The sequence below is a fragment of the Monomorium pharaonis genome, chromosome 2, assembly GCF_013373865.1.
Source record: "Monomorium pharaonis isolate MP-MQ-018 chromosome 2, ASM1337386v2, whole genome shotgun sequence".
NCBI lineage: Eukaryota > Metazoa > Arthropoda > Insecta > Hymenoptera > Formicidae > Monomorium > Monomorium pharaonis.
Genome location: NC_050468.1, coordinates 15,612,355 through 15,630,952, shown reverse-complemented (window position 1 = coordinate 15,630,952; position 18,598 = coordinate 15,612,355). Strand labels below are relative to the sequence as shown.

Here is an 18,598-nt window from a genome sequence, read left to right as displayed (position 1 = left end):
CTGTTACTATGTTAATCTCTTGATAAGTAATTTATCTTTTGCCTCGCCTTATAGAAAATTGATTTTCTAAAAGGTTAAAAAATTATAAATAATAACAAAATATTTATTTTTTTAATTTATTTTCTAAATGTATAAAAAAGTTTTTAAAATAGAACAAAAATGTAATAAAAATTTTGTTATTATTATTATTAAATTTCAACAATTACAATTTACAAAATAATAGTAATAATACAAAAAATAAAAACAAAATGAGAAAGTAGCAAAGGTAGCCATTAACTAATAATGTAGAAAATTAGATTTTACGAAATATGCATTGAGAATATTTACATTATACACCCGTTTTGATTTCACAGTTAAATGGGATCAAAAACAATTTGCAACTTTCTTTAACAACAAATTCTTTTGTCTACCTAGGGACATTATTTTCATGTATGCACTGTGCAAAGACTTAAAGATTCGCATAGATGGAAGTAAACACGACAGAAATGTCATTTCATGCTGACGGAAACCCAGGCATTATTGAATCTCACTGTACCAAGTCGTTTCAACTCCCGCCGCTTCTTCTTCTTGCATGCTTCTCATACTCTCATGTTTCTTTCATGCCATGATACACGCGCGCTTTTGAGCTTAATATCTTTCAATTTCAGCCTTCCTGCATTATAAAGAAAACACGCTTCAAAAGCTTCATCGTACCATTGCGTATCACGCTTAATTTCCGCATGATTACGCAAAAATATTCGTCTTGAGCAAAACATTCGTATGTACCTACTATTCTAAAAGTATACGTATAGGGTCGACAAATAAAACCAGATAATGTGCCAAAGTTCCACGACACTTCATGCAAGAGGAAAGGTAAGCATTCTTGTTAACAGTTCCATCAGTTAATTTTGTCAGAAAATGCATAATGCATTCACTTCTTTGTTTTCGATAATAAAATCCACCTTATCTCAAATTATCTGATTAAATACCGTTATCAATCGGTTGTCCGGTTTTCCTATCTACCCTGTATAATTATTTTTATCGACGAACTCGGCACTTTTTCCAAAAGAAGAAAAATTAAAGAACATTACAAGATGCATTTCTTTTGTAACAAGATCCATATAGTAGGCTTTCAATGTAATTCTCTTCTCTGCACGCACCATGGTAAAGTAGTAAATCTCTACAGTGAATCTTCGGAACTGACATAAAAAATGTTATCCTGTTGTGGTTTTCTTCACGTAATTTGATGACACGTCCAGTAGGAGCTGATACGTTTGATACGTTTAAATCTTGCGCGATATTCCAATTATTTCTGACGAATCGACATACTTGTGCGAGCACAGTGATCATTTCACTGAGGTAACTTGTTTGTAAGAGCGCCCAAATAACAGATGATTCGGTTAATCGAATCGATTATTCCACAAGTTAACGAGAATATATATATATATATATATACATATATATATAATATGTAATTATATACGTGTGTATATGCGAGTACTGTCATTAGTATTAATCAATAAATGTTGCTATATAATAAATTTGTATACTTTATTATTATCTTAGTATTATCGTAATAAATATATAGCGTTTCTTATGTGTCAGTGTCTGCGTATGTTCATGTGTGTGGCGCGTAATTGAGCGATCGTTCGATTAACCGAATGCATATTGCAATTGCCTGTTGACCCATTCAACAGAGTGACCGATCATCAGGCCGCGATATATCGAGACTGAAATAATGTTTCTTCCTATATCTCGCGCGCTACCAATCGTTCAAAATGGTCAACACACTTAAAACTCCATTCTATTTCTATACTCACGATTCTGCAAAGCGATATCAATTCTATTCATACAGTACTTTACTCGACGATCGAGGCCAATCTATCATAAAAAAGAATCTCCAGGCAGTCTGTTCTAGATTCTTCTTGACTCTTCGAAATATTTCTTCATTCTGCCGGAAACTTTATCGCATCAGATTTGAAATTTTGTAACTTTATCATCAAAGAGCTCGGCGACAGAGCTCGACTTAATCTATTTCAGGTCGTCTATAGCGCCATAATTAGCGAGTGATTTCTTGATCCTGAGTGCGGTTAGCCTGGCGGCGGCATTGTGATACCAACATTCCTTCATTACTTTCGACATTACTTGCAAAGCCTAGAGATAGAATAAATTATTAACTATTAATTATTAATTATAATTAATTATCAATCTAACTTTATCTAATGTTTTTTCAGTATAAAAATTTATATAAACTTTTTATAATTTTAATATTTTTAATAGATATGACTTTAGTATAAGTTTTCAATCAATATTCAAATAACTAAACGTGTCTATAAATATAATCAATTATTTTTAAAATTGCAAATTTTACCTTCTATTAATTTTATTATTTTATTATTTTATTGCATCTTAATTATAATTGTTACATAATAATTGTCATATCTTATTTAACTATATTTTCAAATCATATAAATGTTAATATACAAACACAAGCATTTAAAGAGAAAAATTTATCAATTATAAATTATATAAAATTTTAGTAATAATATATAATTATAGTATTATATCAGTAATTTATGTTTCTTTAAGCAATTATTCTAAGTTACAAATTGATAATTTATACTGTTAACTTTAATACTCACTTCGATCGACTGCCATCGATTTGGTATCGATGGCCGTTGTCGATCAGTGCACACGACTTTCCGCATTTCCTCGATAGTAGGATCGGAAGGCACCAAATCGTAAAAGGGCAACTGATATTCGTCGTGAATTCCACCGACATTGCAACGTCTAGCAATCTCCCAGAGGATCAGACCAAGTGCGTACACGTCGGCCCTCTTGAACGAATCGAAGTGGTTCATGTTTATCGTCTCTTCAAGAACCTAAAAACAAGAAAACATTCGTACAAATTGCCGAAGAATCATCTTCCTGAATGTATGTTGTAATTCATCACAAATAATTTTCAATATTTTTATTATATATAGTAATTAATTTTCATATATCTCTATTTATTATTAATATTAATATAAATTAAAATAATATTTGCTCTCCAAATAAAAATCAATGTGTTATCTAAAAATAGTAAATAATCTGATTTTAATGCTATAACTATTATAACTATTACATTATCAGTAATATGCATTGCCCTTCAATGATAATACATTGATTTTGATCAATGAGATATCCTTCTTTTTCAATATATTATCACTAAAAGATAATAACTAGTCGCTGATAATCATAGTTATAAGTATAGCTATAAATCAGTAAGATTTCAAAAGTGTCTGATTAATATTATATGTAATACTATCAGTATCTCATTTCTTTTAATAAAAAAATAAATTTAATGGTTAAAATAAAGAAAACAAAAATCACATCTAATTTTAAATTAATCATTAATGAATTAATATTAAAAAATAGTTATGTAATTAGTAAAATAATGAATGTTTTATCAGTGAACGTTGACTATTATTAAATTTAATCAATATTTTTTAGTACATTATGATTAATATTTCAATTTTACTTTATTCTTTTTTAAAATAGAGAATATATACAGATTCTGCACTTTATGCTTAAAAATCTCTGTCAGCATAATTACCTCAGGCGCCATGTATCTTTTCGTGCCGACTCTGTTGTTGAGCTGAATGTCGACAGTATCCGTGATTACGTCGTGCCTGGCGGCTAATCCGAGGTCGCCTATAGCGCAGGTACCATTAGTCTTTACGAGAATATTTTTTGACTTCAGGTCCCGATGAGCGATGGCTGGCTTTCCTTGCGTGCCGACTATTTCCATGTGAAGATGCGCTAAGCCGGTGGCGATCGACAAGGCCATCCTTATCATACCGTTCGTGTCGACGGTCGATCTGTTAAGGTAATCGAAGAGCGAGCCCTTCTCGTGATAATCTGTTATCAGCCACAGCTGTGTCCACGTGCCGTTATCTGAAAAGAAATGAAATGATCCGCCATTTTATCAATTCACAATTTATCCAGCAGCTCGATTGCAGTAGCTCTTAAACAATGTACAAGATGATAAAATATGTAATAAAAATCGATGAAAAGAGCATTTTAATGTTTCACGTAAGAGGACCGTCGGAGCGCTCGAAATATCTTCAGAAATAAAATGTTATCAACTGGATAGTATTCCAACACAATTCTCTTATTTAATAAATTAGTCTAATTATATTTAATTTACTATTTAAATATAATTATAAAACATAGTTTCTTAATAATACAAAACAACACATTACATTTGTTTTACAATTACATGTTTTTTATTTTTAAGTTTAAGAGAAAGTAGATTCATATTATATTAAAATCCTCTATTTTAAATTAGCATTAGTAAGCAAAAATCGTTTATACTTCAAAAATCACGAAAAGTAGATACGTTGAAAAAATACACTAGTCTATTTTTAGGTATTATTCTCAATTTCGTCAGAATTTTGGATTTAAGTATAAATATAAAAAAGATGCACACCTTTGTTATCGGCAGCGATAAAACCTAGGATATTGTCATGCCTCAACATCACCGTTTGATAGATTTCAGCTTCTCGAAACCAAGATCTCTCCTCTCGCGAGCTGAAGATTTTCACAGCAACGTTTTCGCCGCGCCAACGACCGCGCCAGACCTCGCCAAAGCGGCCTTTTCCAATCGTTTCCACCAGCTGAATCTGGCGCGCTATACTCCGTTGTACCAGAAGTGGCAGGCCTACTTGAGAGAGAATGGGCATTGGAGAACGTAAATTTCAATATGATTAAAGATGATTCACGCGTTACGTGTTCGAGTACTAACTGAGCTGAGCAAGAGAATAGATTAACGTATGTGTACAAAAATACATGTTTTTATAAAGAAATATATTAGCAAGCAAATATTTGTTGAATTATGTATTAATTTAGCAATTTGAATTATAGTGAGCTAAATAATTAAATTTTAATGTCATGATTCATCCACACTTTTACACATATTAATTGTACACACAAAAAAACATTAATTAATTCTAAACTAAATACCGATTACTTAATTTTTTAGTAAGCAACTTATCTTTAATTTTTTTATTTTTTATTATCTTTAACAAAAAATATTTTCTTAATAATTGTTTTTAAATATACTTATCACAAATGTTCAAAAAATTCATAATAAAATTCATATAATTTTATTAACATAATAAAAAAGAACAATTCATACTCTTTCTAAAACTACATATAAAATTGTAAACAAGTATATATTTTTTTAAATATATCATAAAAAAGCGAAGAGATGTGTAAGTTAACGCGATAATTAGTGCATAATAAATATAATTTGTAAAAATATCTTACAAAAGTTCATTGCTTTTCAAATTACATATAAAAATTCCGTTTTTTTGGAATATTCGCAACTACGGCGTTAACTCACATTTTTATAGTTGTTATTTTTTAAATTGTTGAGTTCTTAATTTTGTGAGTTTCTATAAATTTTTTATGTGTATAGAAAAGTTTATTTTTAATATTATTTGTTTCAATTAAATTAGAACACAAGAATATTTTTTTGTGTATATATAGACTAAGAACTGAGAAATGAATATATGTATATGTATGTATATGTGTTATATTTCATTAAATTATCGATATATTTGTATATTAAAAAAAACTTTAATAACTTTTTTAAGATCATATAAAATTTTTATAAAACTAACGTTTTACATGAAACAAATTGCTATATGAAAACTGCTATACACATTTGCTGTAATAAAAAATGTCAAGAATTACACATATACATACAATTGAAATCCATCTATATTATTCCTATTAACATATTAATATACATTAATAATATTATAACTTAATTTTGCACTTATGGTTATGTCGTAAATAATTATTAATAAATATATATTCATAATTATAAATAGCTGATATTTTCGTAAGAACATTTCTATCAAAAATTTTTCATAAAAGTTACAAATTTATATTTTATTATTCTGTACAGTCCTACGGTTTTGTATAACAAACTTTAATTTAATTTGACCTACCTGAGCCGCTGCCACTCGTAGTCATCTCCAGCATGTCCCTGATAGTAACGCCGCCCAGAATTGGCCGATCCGGAGCCTCCAGCGAGTCATCCGGAAAGTGCCTAGCCGGCCTCTTTTTGGTCATGTGTATGTGATAGATTGCCATTACGACCACACAGATCGCGCATATTGGTACTGCTATCGTCAAGGCCATTTTCCAGGTAACCCATGTTGCGTCGTCACCACTCGACGATACTTTCGGCAAGATATATTCGGTTATTATTCGCACGTATAAAGCACCGACGGAGAAACGCTAATTTCGACCTTGATAACGCCGTAAGGTGCACGTTATCATACTAGAGATATTCAACCCATTTCCGGATAAGTGCCGCAGATATTGTCTCAAAGTTTAAAACAAATTACATAAATGCAAAAAATTCTCACAAATGTAATTCTATTACGTAATAAGGCAAAGAAACTTGTACGTCTCCACACATTACTTATTTCTATAATTATTTAATAATCATTTGTATTCAGATAACAATCAAGTAAAATTGTTTTATAAATTCCAACAAATTTTTTAAAATTTATATTTATATCCATGTAAGAGGAAGGTTGAATATCTCTGAGCTTGGAAATAAAATATTTCACAAGAGTATATGAGTTGATTACAATCAATATTGTGCATTATTAAGCGATAACAATAAAAGGAAAAAGCGAAAACGTGTGCAGACATATATATAAAAAGTGTTAACAAAATAGCTAAAGCAAAGCGATTTCAGTATTAACAGCAATTAACCAAACACATTCAAGAAAGATTTAATGCAATATGGACAGGATTTTAGGCAGTTTTTATGCTGATTATTTTAATGATCAATAGTCTCATTCATGGCTGAACTTTTGACAAGTCACGGGACTGAAAGATGTCCTAAGGACCTTTTTAAAAGTTGGATGATGCATCAACGTACAACTGCGCCTCGATTATTATATTTTAATTATTAATTTTAATTATCCTTAATATTGTTCTTATATATAACTTTATTATTAATTTTTAATTTAAGTTTTGTATGGATTTTAACATTAGAACGCTTAAATCAAGCTATACAAACCAAAGATTTGCAAAACAGTCTTAAGTTTTATACTTTTATTCTTTTGACAGATATTAATGATATAAACCTTGAACAAAGACAGTCATTCGTCGTAGTTTTTATCTTTTATTTACACATATAATGCTTCTATTATTGAATCCATGACTACAAAATGTTCTAATGTTAAGTCCGAGGTAATTCTTTTTCTGTGATATGCAATATAAGCTCATATCGTGGTTGTATTATAGATAGATATGTTTTACTAACGTATCTTATCGAGACACCTGCAGTACGTTAAGTACATAATTTGACTTACCTGCGAGTAACCCTTCTGAAGAACATCAAGATATATTCTTTCAAATCACACGAATGCTATTAATCAATTATTAATCAAATTCATCACACAAATATTAAAAATATTAAATTAAGCAAGTCTAAAATAGCCGATTAAAATTTTAAGCTGCTAAACAAAAATTATTTATTAAACAGAATTTGCTTCTCTCAGCTCATGTTAGTTCGATAATAATTTAATCTTTGCAACAAAGTAAATCGCGTACAGCTTCCCAAAAAAGGAACTAATTTATGATAAAATATATTAATAAACATACAAAAATGTTTTAATTTTCATATTTATACTTATATAATATAATATAACTTTTATATAAAAATATTTAACGTAATGCATTCAAAAATTGCAAAAATTTTTAACAATCAAATATTACCTTTACAATCTTAATTACAATATGTAATCATAAACTTAAATAATTTTTTAATAATTGCTACAGATTAATCTCTTTCTAAAATTAAAATCATTATGATAGGCATATCGCAATATTGCTTTGCAGATGTAAGTATTTGTAAAAGAGAATTTTTATAAAATTAAATATACATAAAAATAAACAATTATACCCATCATGGACTCAAACAACCGCGAAATTCAATTGGAAAGGTTATCACGAGTTATGCATAGGGACGAATAGGACAAATCACGATATAATTAGATATTAATCCCCGTAAAAATTTCCATGAGATGACAGGCAACACGGAGATAAACGATTCACTGATGAATGATCGCACAATCAGTGATAAATCTTTCCCAATAACAATAAAAGGTAATAGGGAGATATGCACCTTGCTAACATTAATAAAAAACTAGTGTTCGTAAAAATACGTCACTTAAACTATAATTAATGTTTAAAGGCTTCTGTTTCGTCACATAATATTTTTGCTTGTTATCGACAGATATAACATTGTAATATTAATATTTTTCATATTGCAAGAACTAAACGTTTTAATTAATAAATTTTCCTTTTTTAAAACATCAGTTTTTAACATGTTTTATTTTTTTATATAAAACAATTTCTTACCAATATTTTGTAAAAGATTATATAACAATGTAACTCTTTTTATATAAGTTAAACATTTGTTTACAACAAGAAAATAACAAGAAAATTTGTTATCTGAAATGCTTCTTTTATCTACATTTATAATTAATCTTTATTCAACTTATTTTATTGAAAAATATTCCTTAATGAAATAGAGTCGAGAATGTCAAATATGGCAAAATTAATGATGCGATACATTTCAATATTGACAACGTTGTAATCGATGGTTTAATGCAAAAATATCTTTGGCGTGATGCATCCTGGTCAGGGTGATTAAACTGCCACGTAAATGTCAAATTCCATAAATGCACGTATCTCAGACTAATGTCAAATAGTTGTTGCGAAGGTATCCACCGATAACTGGCCGTCCTCGCGGATTTATTGGAGCACTTGTAATCAATGAATATCACTTTTAGTCATCCTTTTGTTCAAATCGTGTAGTGCATGCCTCGTTACTTTATATATTCCCGAGATGTAGCTATTCCATTCGCGTTTGGCATTGTACCCTCGCCTTCAACGTCTTCCGCTTCTATAATATTTCAAATTCAAAAAATCTACTAACATGTAGCTATTCGAATATTTTCCACAGTCCTACATTTCTATCAAATCGCTAATTATTTAAATTAAAAATTAAATAATGCAGACAAATAAATAGTCCACCTATTACTGTTAGTTGTGCGTGTTGAATAATTTTATTGCTACAAGTCAAGTTTATAATTACTCTTACTTATTATTACATAAAATTGTGATTTACATAACATAAATGTATATTAAATCCACTGAGCTTTAAATATATTGAGATAAGATATAGAAAAACAAATCTTATTTCTTACATAACACATCAAATTGCAATCTCAGTAATGTCAACCAGTACTACATATTTTTTGTAATATCGTATCACTTTTGTCTTGTTGTAAACATTTATCAGTTTAAAATTATTAATAATTCTATTTTTTGTAAGAATAAATAAATTAATTAATTATTTCTAAAAGTAACAATAAATATTCATTTTTCACATTGTTATGAGTTTTTAACATTTCAGAAATTTTAATACAATCAATTAAATATAACTTTACATGAAATAGAATATTCTTTTAATTAAATTTTTTGATTCTGCAAAAATTAATTTTAAGAAAATATCAAACCAATTAAACTATAAAATTATATAAGTAATCTAAATTTGATAGTCTGGTTGTTATTATTTCATAAAATTATCAATTATTTGTAGCGAGTATGTTATCAAATTTATTTAATCTTATAGAGTAACTTTACTCGTTATTCTTATAATATATTTAAATCTTTCAACAAAAATTACATGTCATATCTATACACACAATTTCATATCTTATTTAAAACACATAAGTTTAAAAAAATTACAGAGATGTGTTAATACGAAACCGGAAACGGTTTTGTGTATTCTAGGGTTAACATACTCTCAGTTATATATGAAATGATAGACTGTGGGGACGATAGACTCCTCAGTTTTTTATCAAATTTCCTCCGCGTTGCAAAACTCACTGATATATATATATACATATATATATCTTATCTTACACGCGTAACGTACACAGAACGTACGTTATCTGCATCCCTTCTTTATTACAAACAGAAGATGTATGAATAAAAAAATAACGATATGTAAATCTAATAGAAAGACGTCGAAGTACATTTAAAATTTAATAAAAAGTAATTTTTCACTTTATTATCAAAAATTCATTGTTTTCTATGTATAATAAAAACTTTAAATTAAAAGTTAAGAATTAATTGAGTTTAAACTTTGAGTTTAAAATTATTTGAGTTTAAAATTATTAAACAATTATTTTTATTTGACGATAGCACATTAAAAGTTAAATACAATAAATAAAAATAAATGTCATATTATAAATTTTGTAATATTACGTTATATACGCTTACATAATCTTTTTAAACAGTCTAAAGATAATGTGTATTTCATATACATCTCACATTATGTAACGAAACAGCGCCATTTTGTAACAATAACAAAATATCGATTTTTATTTGATAAAAAGTCGTCCAAAAGCAAAAAAACACGATGAACGCGGATCAGGATAGAGAGAACTGTCGGTTGATGGCAGCCATTCTGTCTGTTCCTTGTCTTGTCAGCTTGGCACAAGCAAGATAAATGACGCGAGAACATGAAACATGTAGGGAATACAGAAGAGAGTGGTGTGAAAAGTGCGCACCCAGACAATTCACAAAAGCAGAAAATCGATAATCGATACCCCGCTTTTCTCATCACTGTTGTACGCGTGCCTTACCAAGGTTGCCATCGGAAAAGTCCTTTTCCCGTTGATTCACGATTCGCGAAACGAACAGCTGAAGCGTCGCGAAACAATGACGGACTTTTGTGATACAAAAAAATTACATACATTTTAAATTAGAAATTTATGAAAGCAATAAAACAAGACAAACATAATAAAAATCTCATTTTTTAATTATATATTATGTAAAAAAAATACATGTGAAAAATAATAAACACAGTAGATTTAAAACTCCAAACATATAAATCCGCCATTGCTCTTAAGTACTACAGGCATAAAATTAAAGCCTAACAAAATTTTGCAGATTGCATTATTTGTCAGGATTCAATGACTTACATAAATTTATATTTTCTTTTCTCACATCTTTTCCGCGTCTGGTTGCATTGCTGAGCACGTAAAAATTTGCGTAAGTTGTTATATAAGTTGTTGTTGTAACAACGCACTCAAAAGTTATCAAATCATTATAAGACAAAGAAATAGATAATAATATAACAAATAAGAATTGTTAGAAAGTTGATATATTATAGACTTATTCGATTTCAATAAGACATCGCTATAACTTCAATTTTTTTCTCTAAATAAATATATGTTTATGTTCTTAATAACAAAATGCTCAGAATTCAATCAATAAAATATTTAATTCTTTTATTTTAAACTGTCTGGCGTAATTACATGTGATAGCTGCTGTTAACTATCTGTGCAAATCATCTTGTTGCAACTCAATGATTACAAAAGCAAAACCTATCGCTCACATCATATCACGGACGGCTGATCCATTCAGGACGGACAAGACAAAAAATGCAGTCAACCATAATTTGCTTTGTCTTGATAAACATTATATTATAAAATAAACGATACAAATTATTTATTATTTTAAAAATTTAGTAAGCGTTAATAATTGTATAAAAATAGAAATTTAAAATAATAGAAATCTTAATAGTTACAATAAAAAAATAATAGTAAAAAATGTAAAGACAGTCAATAAAATTTTTGAATTAAAATTCTATTTAAAGCAGAAATAATTTACATTCAGAAATGTTAACACACACACACACACACAACATTTAAATATTTAAAAAATAAAATAAAAAACAATAATAAATAAGCTAATAAGTAAATCCAAATTAAAAAAAATCATGATCTAAATTTTCTTAATATTTTTAAAATACATAAAGTTTATGTCACAAAATTTTAAAGTATTAACAAGACAGCTGTTTTTAAAAAATATTTTTTTAGGTACACAACATTTAAACTCAGTCGATTAAAATAGTCTTTAGAAAACAAATCGCAACAAATCATAACCATATACTATTAGCCACCTATTAAATTATTTATTACTAAATATCTAAATACTTCTATGTTGCTGATATCATTGATTTGATGGCAATAATTTAAGAAAGTCATGTTCTAATATACTAGAATTCTTAAGATATTATTATAAAACCAAGCTATTTAAGAGATTATATTAGAAAGTCAAAAAGACAATAACTTCATTAATAAATATATTTCAATTATTTCTACAATCTATAATTATGTAAACAATTCTTCTTCTTCCTCGTGTAATAAGTTTAGCAAAGCTTGTTCTTTCTCTCTTGCGTATGCTTCGTAATGCGCATATACACAACATACATACAGAACCTACAATTTAACGCCATCTCCGAACGGCTAAGATAGAGAGAGCTATGGACATAGAATGCTCTTGACTGCCTGCCATTCCAATTAAGAGGAGAACGAGCGTATGACAACAAACATAATTTCTGATTTTGGCCAAGATCGAATCCGCGCGGTAGCAGACCAAATGCGATATCCGCAACATGTAAATAATTGTTAAATCATAATGAACATTATTCATATAATTACTACAAACCTTTTACTCAAATTACATAAATTTTTAAATTTTCTTTCAATCTTTTGTAAAGAATTTATTTCTAGTCTAAATGAACATTATCTTCAGCATTTCCGTCATTGAAACCTTCGAATTTATTAATTGGTTCGTTTTCACTAGTATCTCGTTCAACGGAGAAATAACTTCGCGCCCAGAGCAACCTTGGTGGCGAGGAATATAACAGCAGCAGTCTTAACTGCAAGTTATTGTACCTCCTCCGAGGTGGTTCGTAAAGCGAGAATACGACCGACCTCTCGACTCGTAAGTAGGAAAAGAAGGCCTTAGATCGCGATTGCAGTAGTCAGAATGATCGCAACAGGCAACCACGAATTCGATGCCATCTAGACCGCGCAGCGTACTGTTTGTGGTGCACCAGACAGAGTATTCGGTGTCCGGAAAGAAGTTCATCTTATTGTAACACCTGGGAAAATAATTTACATACGAGTACTACCGCGGACCAGACTAGGGCGTTTATATCGCCATGAAAAAGTGGAAAAACTCCACAGTTGTCGTAAACTGTAAAATGATGTAATATGTCTATGAAAATTGTAAATAGAGTATTAGCGAATAACTGGAATAAGGTTTTGATGGGATAGTATTATTGATGGGATAGAAAGAATGAGATAAAAAAGAATAAAGGGAGATGCTAATGACAGCATTTTAATTGGCTCAGTATGCTACGACGCAGAGTTTAATAAGCTACAGAAAGATAATTTGCATACATTTATATGATTGTATCGACTAACTTTGATTAATCAATTTTCTTTTCTGTTTAAATTATAACTAAAATTGTAATTTAGAGCCATAACTATGTAAAAATTAAAAGTAATAACTTATATGTGTGTATGTGTGTAAAAAATAAGCATTAATCAAGAAATTAATTGACCAAAGCTGTCGATGCAACCAAATCTATAAAAAAATATACACATGTCTAAAAAAGAGAAAAAATTAAGATTCGTACAAGCATGATAAGAAACAATCATAATTTTGAAAAAAAAATTTTAATAAAATAATGACAATAAAGTATTTTATTACAAAATAAATATTTAAAACCTCAAGAAACATTAAGAACTGATTACATTTTTCTCAATAACATACATGTGTAGACTAGATATTAAATAAATATTTTGTAACTTTTGCATCAAAGTTCTATTATACATTTTTTTTTTACTACAAAGTTACCAATTAAATACTTTTTTTTGCTACTCTTACTTATCAATTTCTAAATCTTCTAACAAGATGTTTTTAATTAAATATTTTTATGTAAATAAAGTTAACTTAAAATAAACTAACAAAATTTTAACGAGTAAAACTTGCTAAAAGAGTAGAATGGAATGATAAATAAATTAAAATACTAAAATTTATTAAAAAATTTTGAAGTTTGATGCAAATCTTACAACATACTATATATTAATCAGAATCCATAAAAACATCGATATATAATACAAGAAGTTTTATTTCATTATACATAAACAAGGAAAAATATCATCTATAGATATTTTTCAAATTTCATAAATGTACTCAACATTGTAAAAAAATAATAAATACATCAAATCAAAAGGCATGCGAAAGAGAAAGTAACAGTATGTCAATTTTATTTAACCATCACAATCTGAAAAAATTAAGTTCTTGAAATAAATTATATTTTAGAAATTAAAAAGAACTTGGTATAAAGTGCAAAAAATAAATTAATTTTAACATATATCTTAATTAAATTATTTTAAAAATAAATCTATAAGATAAAAAATGTAATGTTTGACACAAAAATTGAATATCTTATGCCAAACTAAATATTTCTCTACATAATAACACTATTCAATAAGAAAATAATTTTCTTCAAGAACAAAGATAATCGTTTCTCGTTGTTTGTGATACTATATTTTCAATTATCAAATTGTTTTATCGCATCAAAATTTGGAACATTTGTAATTATAAAGATTAATAAAAGAAAATTAATTTAATACACTTATTATAATAGCACACTTATAACTATGATATTTTTTTAACCATACGTCTTTTCAATTTCTTTTAAGAATTAAAAATAGTAACAATATATTTTTAATTTTGATTTTAACAAAACTTCTTTAACATATTACATATTGTAGTTATAATATTTCAAAATACATTAAAACTTTTCTTTTTTGCAATTTTAACTATAAATTTCTCAAAATTGTGGCGTATAAAGCAATTAGTATAAATGGGATTATATTCAACGCTAAGAAACTATGAAAAACAATTATTTCTGTTCCTGTGCATTTTTTTTAACAATGCAAGACCAAGTCATTAAAATATATATAATACATTCTTGTAAAATTAATAAAGAGAACTGTAAGTCTTGGAGAAAATCTGAAGGTTACTACAGGAGGCGGGAAAGATATTTACAAAAGCCACCCTTTTATCGCGCGGGTCACGCTATCGAAGTTACGATAGAACAGTATTGTCGTTAAAGAGTGCAGAGAAGAGGGCTACAACATGCTACCGGCCCTTTCCGAGTTCACTCAGGAGGATTTCCGGCGTACGACTTGTAAGAAAAAAAAAATACAGGAGAAGATCGCCTTGAAGCGACTACAAGCTCCGAAGGTGGCAAAACATCTCGGTCGAACGTCACAATAGCGTCTCACAATATTATCAAGTATTATCTTATCCAAATTTATTATCTTGTTTATTTTTTTCCTACAGATGCTACTTATTTTATACTAATTTCAACGCTGACTTAATTTCAAAATCTATTTCGAGAATTTTACGGTTTATAAATCATTAATGTAAATAATATGGGTGTGTGCTGCTCAGGAAGAACGAAAAGACTGAAGAAGTAATGAAAAGTAATGAAATGCTAGACTTATTGATCACGCTTATCTGTACCACTTCTTACTGCGCATGTAAAACAAGATGTAGCATTTGTTACAATGAAATTAACTCACGTATTTATATTTACAACAGTAGGAACAAAAATATAACATATATAAAAAATCTAAAACAATACAATATCTACGAAATAAATGTAACTAATATTACAATCTTAATGTAATACGTTATAATTTACTTTGATACTTATTTAATTAAATGTCCAATTTCGTTTTATCTTTTATAATAATTTAGCAATAAATAAAACTTCACAATACATTATTATAGTTCAAAAAATCGTAATATCAAGTATTCGGCATCTTATTAAACATAATAAACAGCAAAAAAGAGCGGAAAGCTCATCTGCGAATACGCAAAGTGCGTCGCGTATACGTTTAGCATAGCAGCGCTTCAGAAGCTTTCTATTCTTTGCACAGTATAGCGCACATAGCTTTATGCAAATATAAAAACTACGTAATGAATCAAAATCATTAATTAATATTTTAGGAAAAAAGTTTTTTAATCATCTTTAAAGTAATCCTTTATTTCTTTATCATAAAAAAAATATTTTTTAACTCATAGGCAATTAAAAGCACAGGAAATTAAAAAAAATAAAATTGTCAAAAGTACAGATTAAAAAAGTGATTCTTTTTTTACGAAAAATCAAAGAAGTGTGAAAATCTTAATAGAAAGAATATTTAATGTTAGAAAATGTATTCATTTTCTATTTATGCTTTTATTTAAAGAAATCGACAATTAAAATAATCTGTTCTCGAAATATTAAGTGATTTTGATACATTTTATATATGTATATGCATAGATAACAGCGCGAGCACGACAGAGAGCGTGTCAGAGTGAGTTCGAGATAATAATACGCGAAAGAGAAGATATATACACTGCCAGAGATCATGACGTAATATTTCCGATCTTAAAAAAGTAACCGTGGCCTGGCTAATTCTCTTTAGCTACGTAAATATGTACCAAAAGTTGCTTGAACGTTTCTGCTTCATCGAACAGTAAAAGTGACTTTATAAGATTTCACACAAATCTTTTTATAATAACTTTTCACCAAATATTTTAAATTAAATGTTTATATAATAAAAAATTTAAACTTGCTAATAATACGGTGCGTTTATTTAAAAAAGTAGAATAAGAAATATTTCCTTCTGCTAAAAACAAATTAACATATGTATAATAGTAATATTGTTTCTTTGATCCCGCAAACGATTAAATTAGATGTATTCAATTGTAAAAAAATATAATCGTGTGAAACACTATGCAAAAAATGTTTACTTTAAAAATAGGAGTGAGTATTTACATGAGATACATGTTTTCAGTTCAATTATATTAAATGAGCAAAAAGTTTATGTCTCATTTAAGAGCTTATTGAAGACTTTACAGCAATTAACAAACACAAAACTGATTTGCGTCAATTATATGCAAAAAATTAATATAATAAAATTAATTTAATGTATCAACTTATATAATATAAATAATGTATATATAAAAACATAAAGTTAATACTTCGAAAGTAAGTATTACTAGAAAGTAACTACGAATAGAGCTGCCCCTTTAACGCTTTAAGTAGTTGCGTGGGATAGATCAAACTAGCTTCAAACTTGGTTACAGTTTCTTTGTACCATGTAACACAATTGCGTATTTTGCTTCTATTCTTATTAATCTTAATTTAGATATAGTGATCTGTAGATGTAGTGATCTGTAAATAAAAATATCTTATTTTTTAGGATTTTCTACATATATAGGCTGTGTATTGTCGTACAATATTCATAATTTAATATTATAAATATTAAATAATCGTGCAATTAAACAATTAATTATTAAACGTCGTACTCTCCAGTAATGTGCTGTTCTAAAATTCGTTTTGCAATCAACAACAAAAAACAACCAAATGTCTAAATTTGATACAGCAAGAATATACTTTACAAGTCATGTTGCAGAAATAGAGATATACAGAGAAAAAAGAAAGAAAATAAGTAAGTAAGAAAGGAGAGTTGTTGCTAAAGCCCGTGCCACCTACAGAGTTTTCGTAACTTCCAGGTCTGTTTGGAGACTATACCTTCATTGTTGCTAGGATGTAGCAGAGGTTTGAGATCCCGATTGCAAAAATCCTCTTTGTTGCAGCACTCGATGACGAAGGTCGTGTTTCGCGAGTCGCTCGTCATGCAGAAGATGCGCGGTTCGGGCTGCGATGGCGGCAGGTGTTTAAGCACGCACCTTCAAGCCGATTTTGCACCAGTTTCAGAAAACGAGGTGAGGAGAACTTGGGATAGCGCGCGACGCATTCTTGCGTCGAGGCATAAAATATCAAGGAAATTCATATCGTGCGGTTTCAAGACAAAAACGCAAACGGGAATCCTTGGTAGCATGACAAAAAGAGAATAAAGAGCTTCTAAGCTACATTCTGAGTCTGCCTCTATTTACCAATACCATCGATTATCTTTTATTTATAAATTTTTGATTATTTAATAAATGTGCAAACACATCAAGTGATCTATTTTATATATATATGCAAATATATAGTATATACATATAAAACAAAATAAACAGGTTCACAGGTTGAATCTTTTCAAAGTTCTCTAAAAGGCCTTTGTGTACATACTATAAATACATAGCTATTTCACAAGATTTTTTATTTTTTTCCTATTAATACAATTTTTCAAAATTTTTTAAATTTTTCCACAAATGTCTTATTTGGTTTCTAAAAATTTTTAATACTTTGATTTTTCAATTATACTGTTTTATCGTGCTACCGAAAGTACAGAGAATTTTTCCCCACACAATGTTCGATCAAATTTATTTAATTTGATCGAACCTGATAATACCATCCAATTTTTGTTAATTTACCTATGTGATAACAATTTATAAGTCCAATTACACAGTTACCATTCTTCCTAGAAATTCTTTTTTTTCTTCAGAAATTAAATTTAAATGGGATCCGCGCGCGCGATTTGAATCTTATAACAATATATTAAAATAAAATTTTGTTAATAAAATAAATTAAGTCTAATTAAATAATTGTATACGTATATTACATGAATCTACATCTATTGATTAGCCGATTATAACCCGATTGCGTGCACACGTTGGAAACGCATCCGAGTTATTCCGCATCACAGTCCACACGGATGCGAATACT

The 18,598-nt window shown here is 28.4% G+C and overlaps 1 protein-coding gene across 6 annotated transcripts in view; it reads right to left on the bottom strand.

Moving 5' to 3' along the window:
* Positions 1 to 400: 400 nt before the first annotated feature.
* The window catches only part of LOC105834262 (TGF-beta receptor type-1), a 36,809-nt gene continuing 18,611 nt past the window's right edge, over positions 401 to 18,598 (bottom strand). For 2 of the 6 annotated variants that reach the window (XM_028194488.2, XM_012676606.3), the window contains 6 exons: positions 17,519 to 17,676; positions 5,979 to 6,212; positions 4,451 to 4,684; positions 3,575 to 3,915; positions 2,622 to 2,861; positions 401 to 2,133 (listed from right to left, as the gene is read on the bottom strand). In XM_028194488.2, coding sequence (XP_028050289.1) covers positions 2,011 to 2,133; positions 2,622 to 2,861; positions 3,575 to 3,915; positions 4,451 to 4,684; positions 5,979 to 6,212; positions 17,519 to 17,676 — 1,330 coding nt within the window. In that variant the 3' untranslated portion in view covers positions 401 to 2,010. Of the gene's footprint in view, positions 2,134 to 2,621; positions 2,862 to 3,574; positions 3,916 to 4,450; positions 4,685 to 5,978; positions 6,213 to 12,809; positions 13,019 to 17,518; positions 17,677 to 18,598 lie in introns of all 6 variants that reach the window. The other 4 variants (XM_012676604.3, XM_012676605.3, XM_012676603.3 and 1 more) reach the window with 4 other exon arrangements.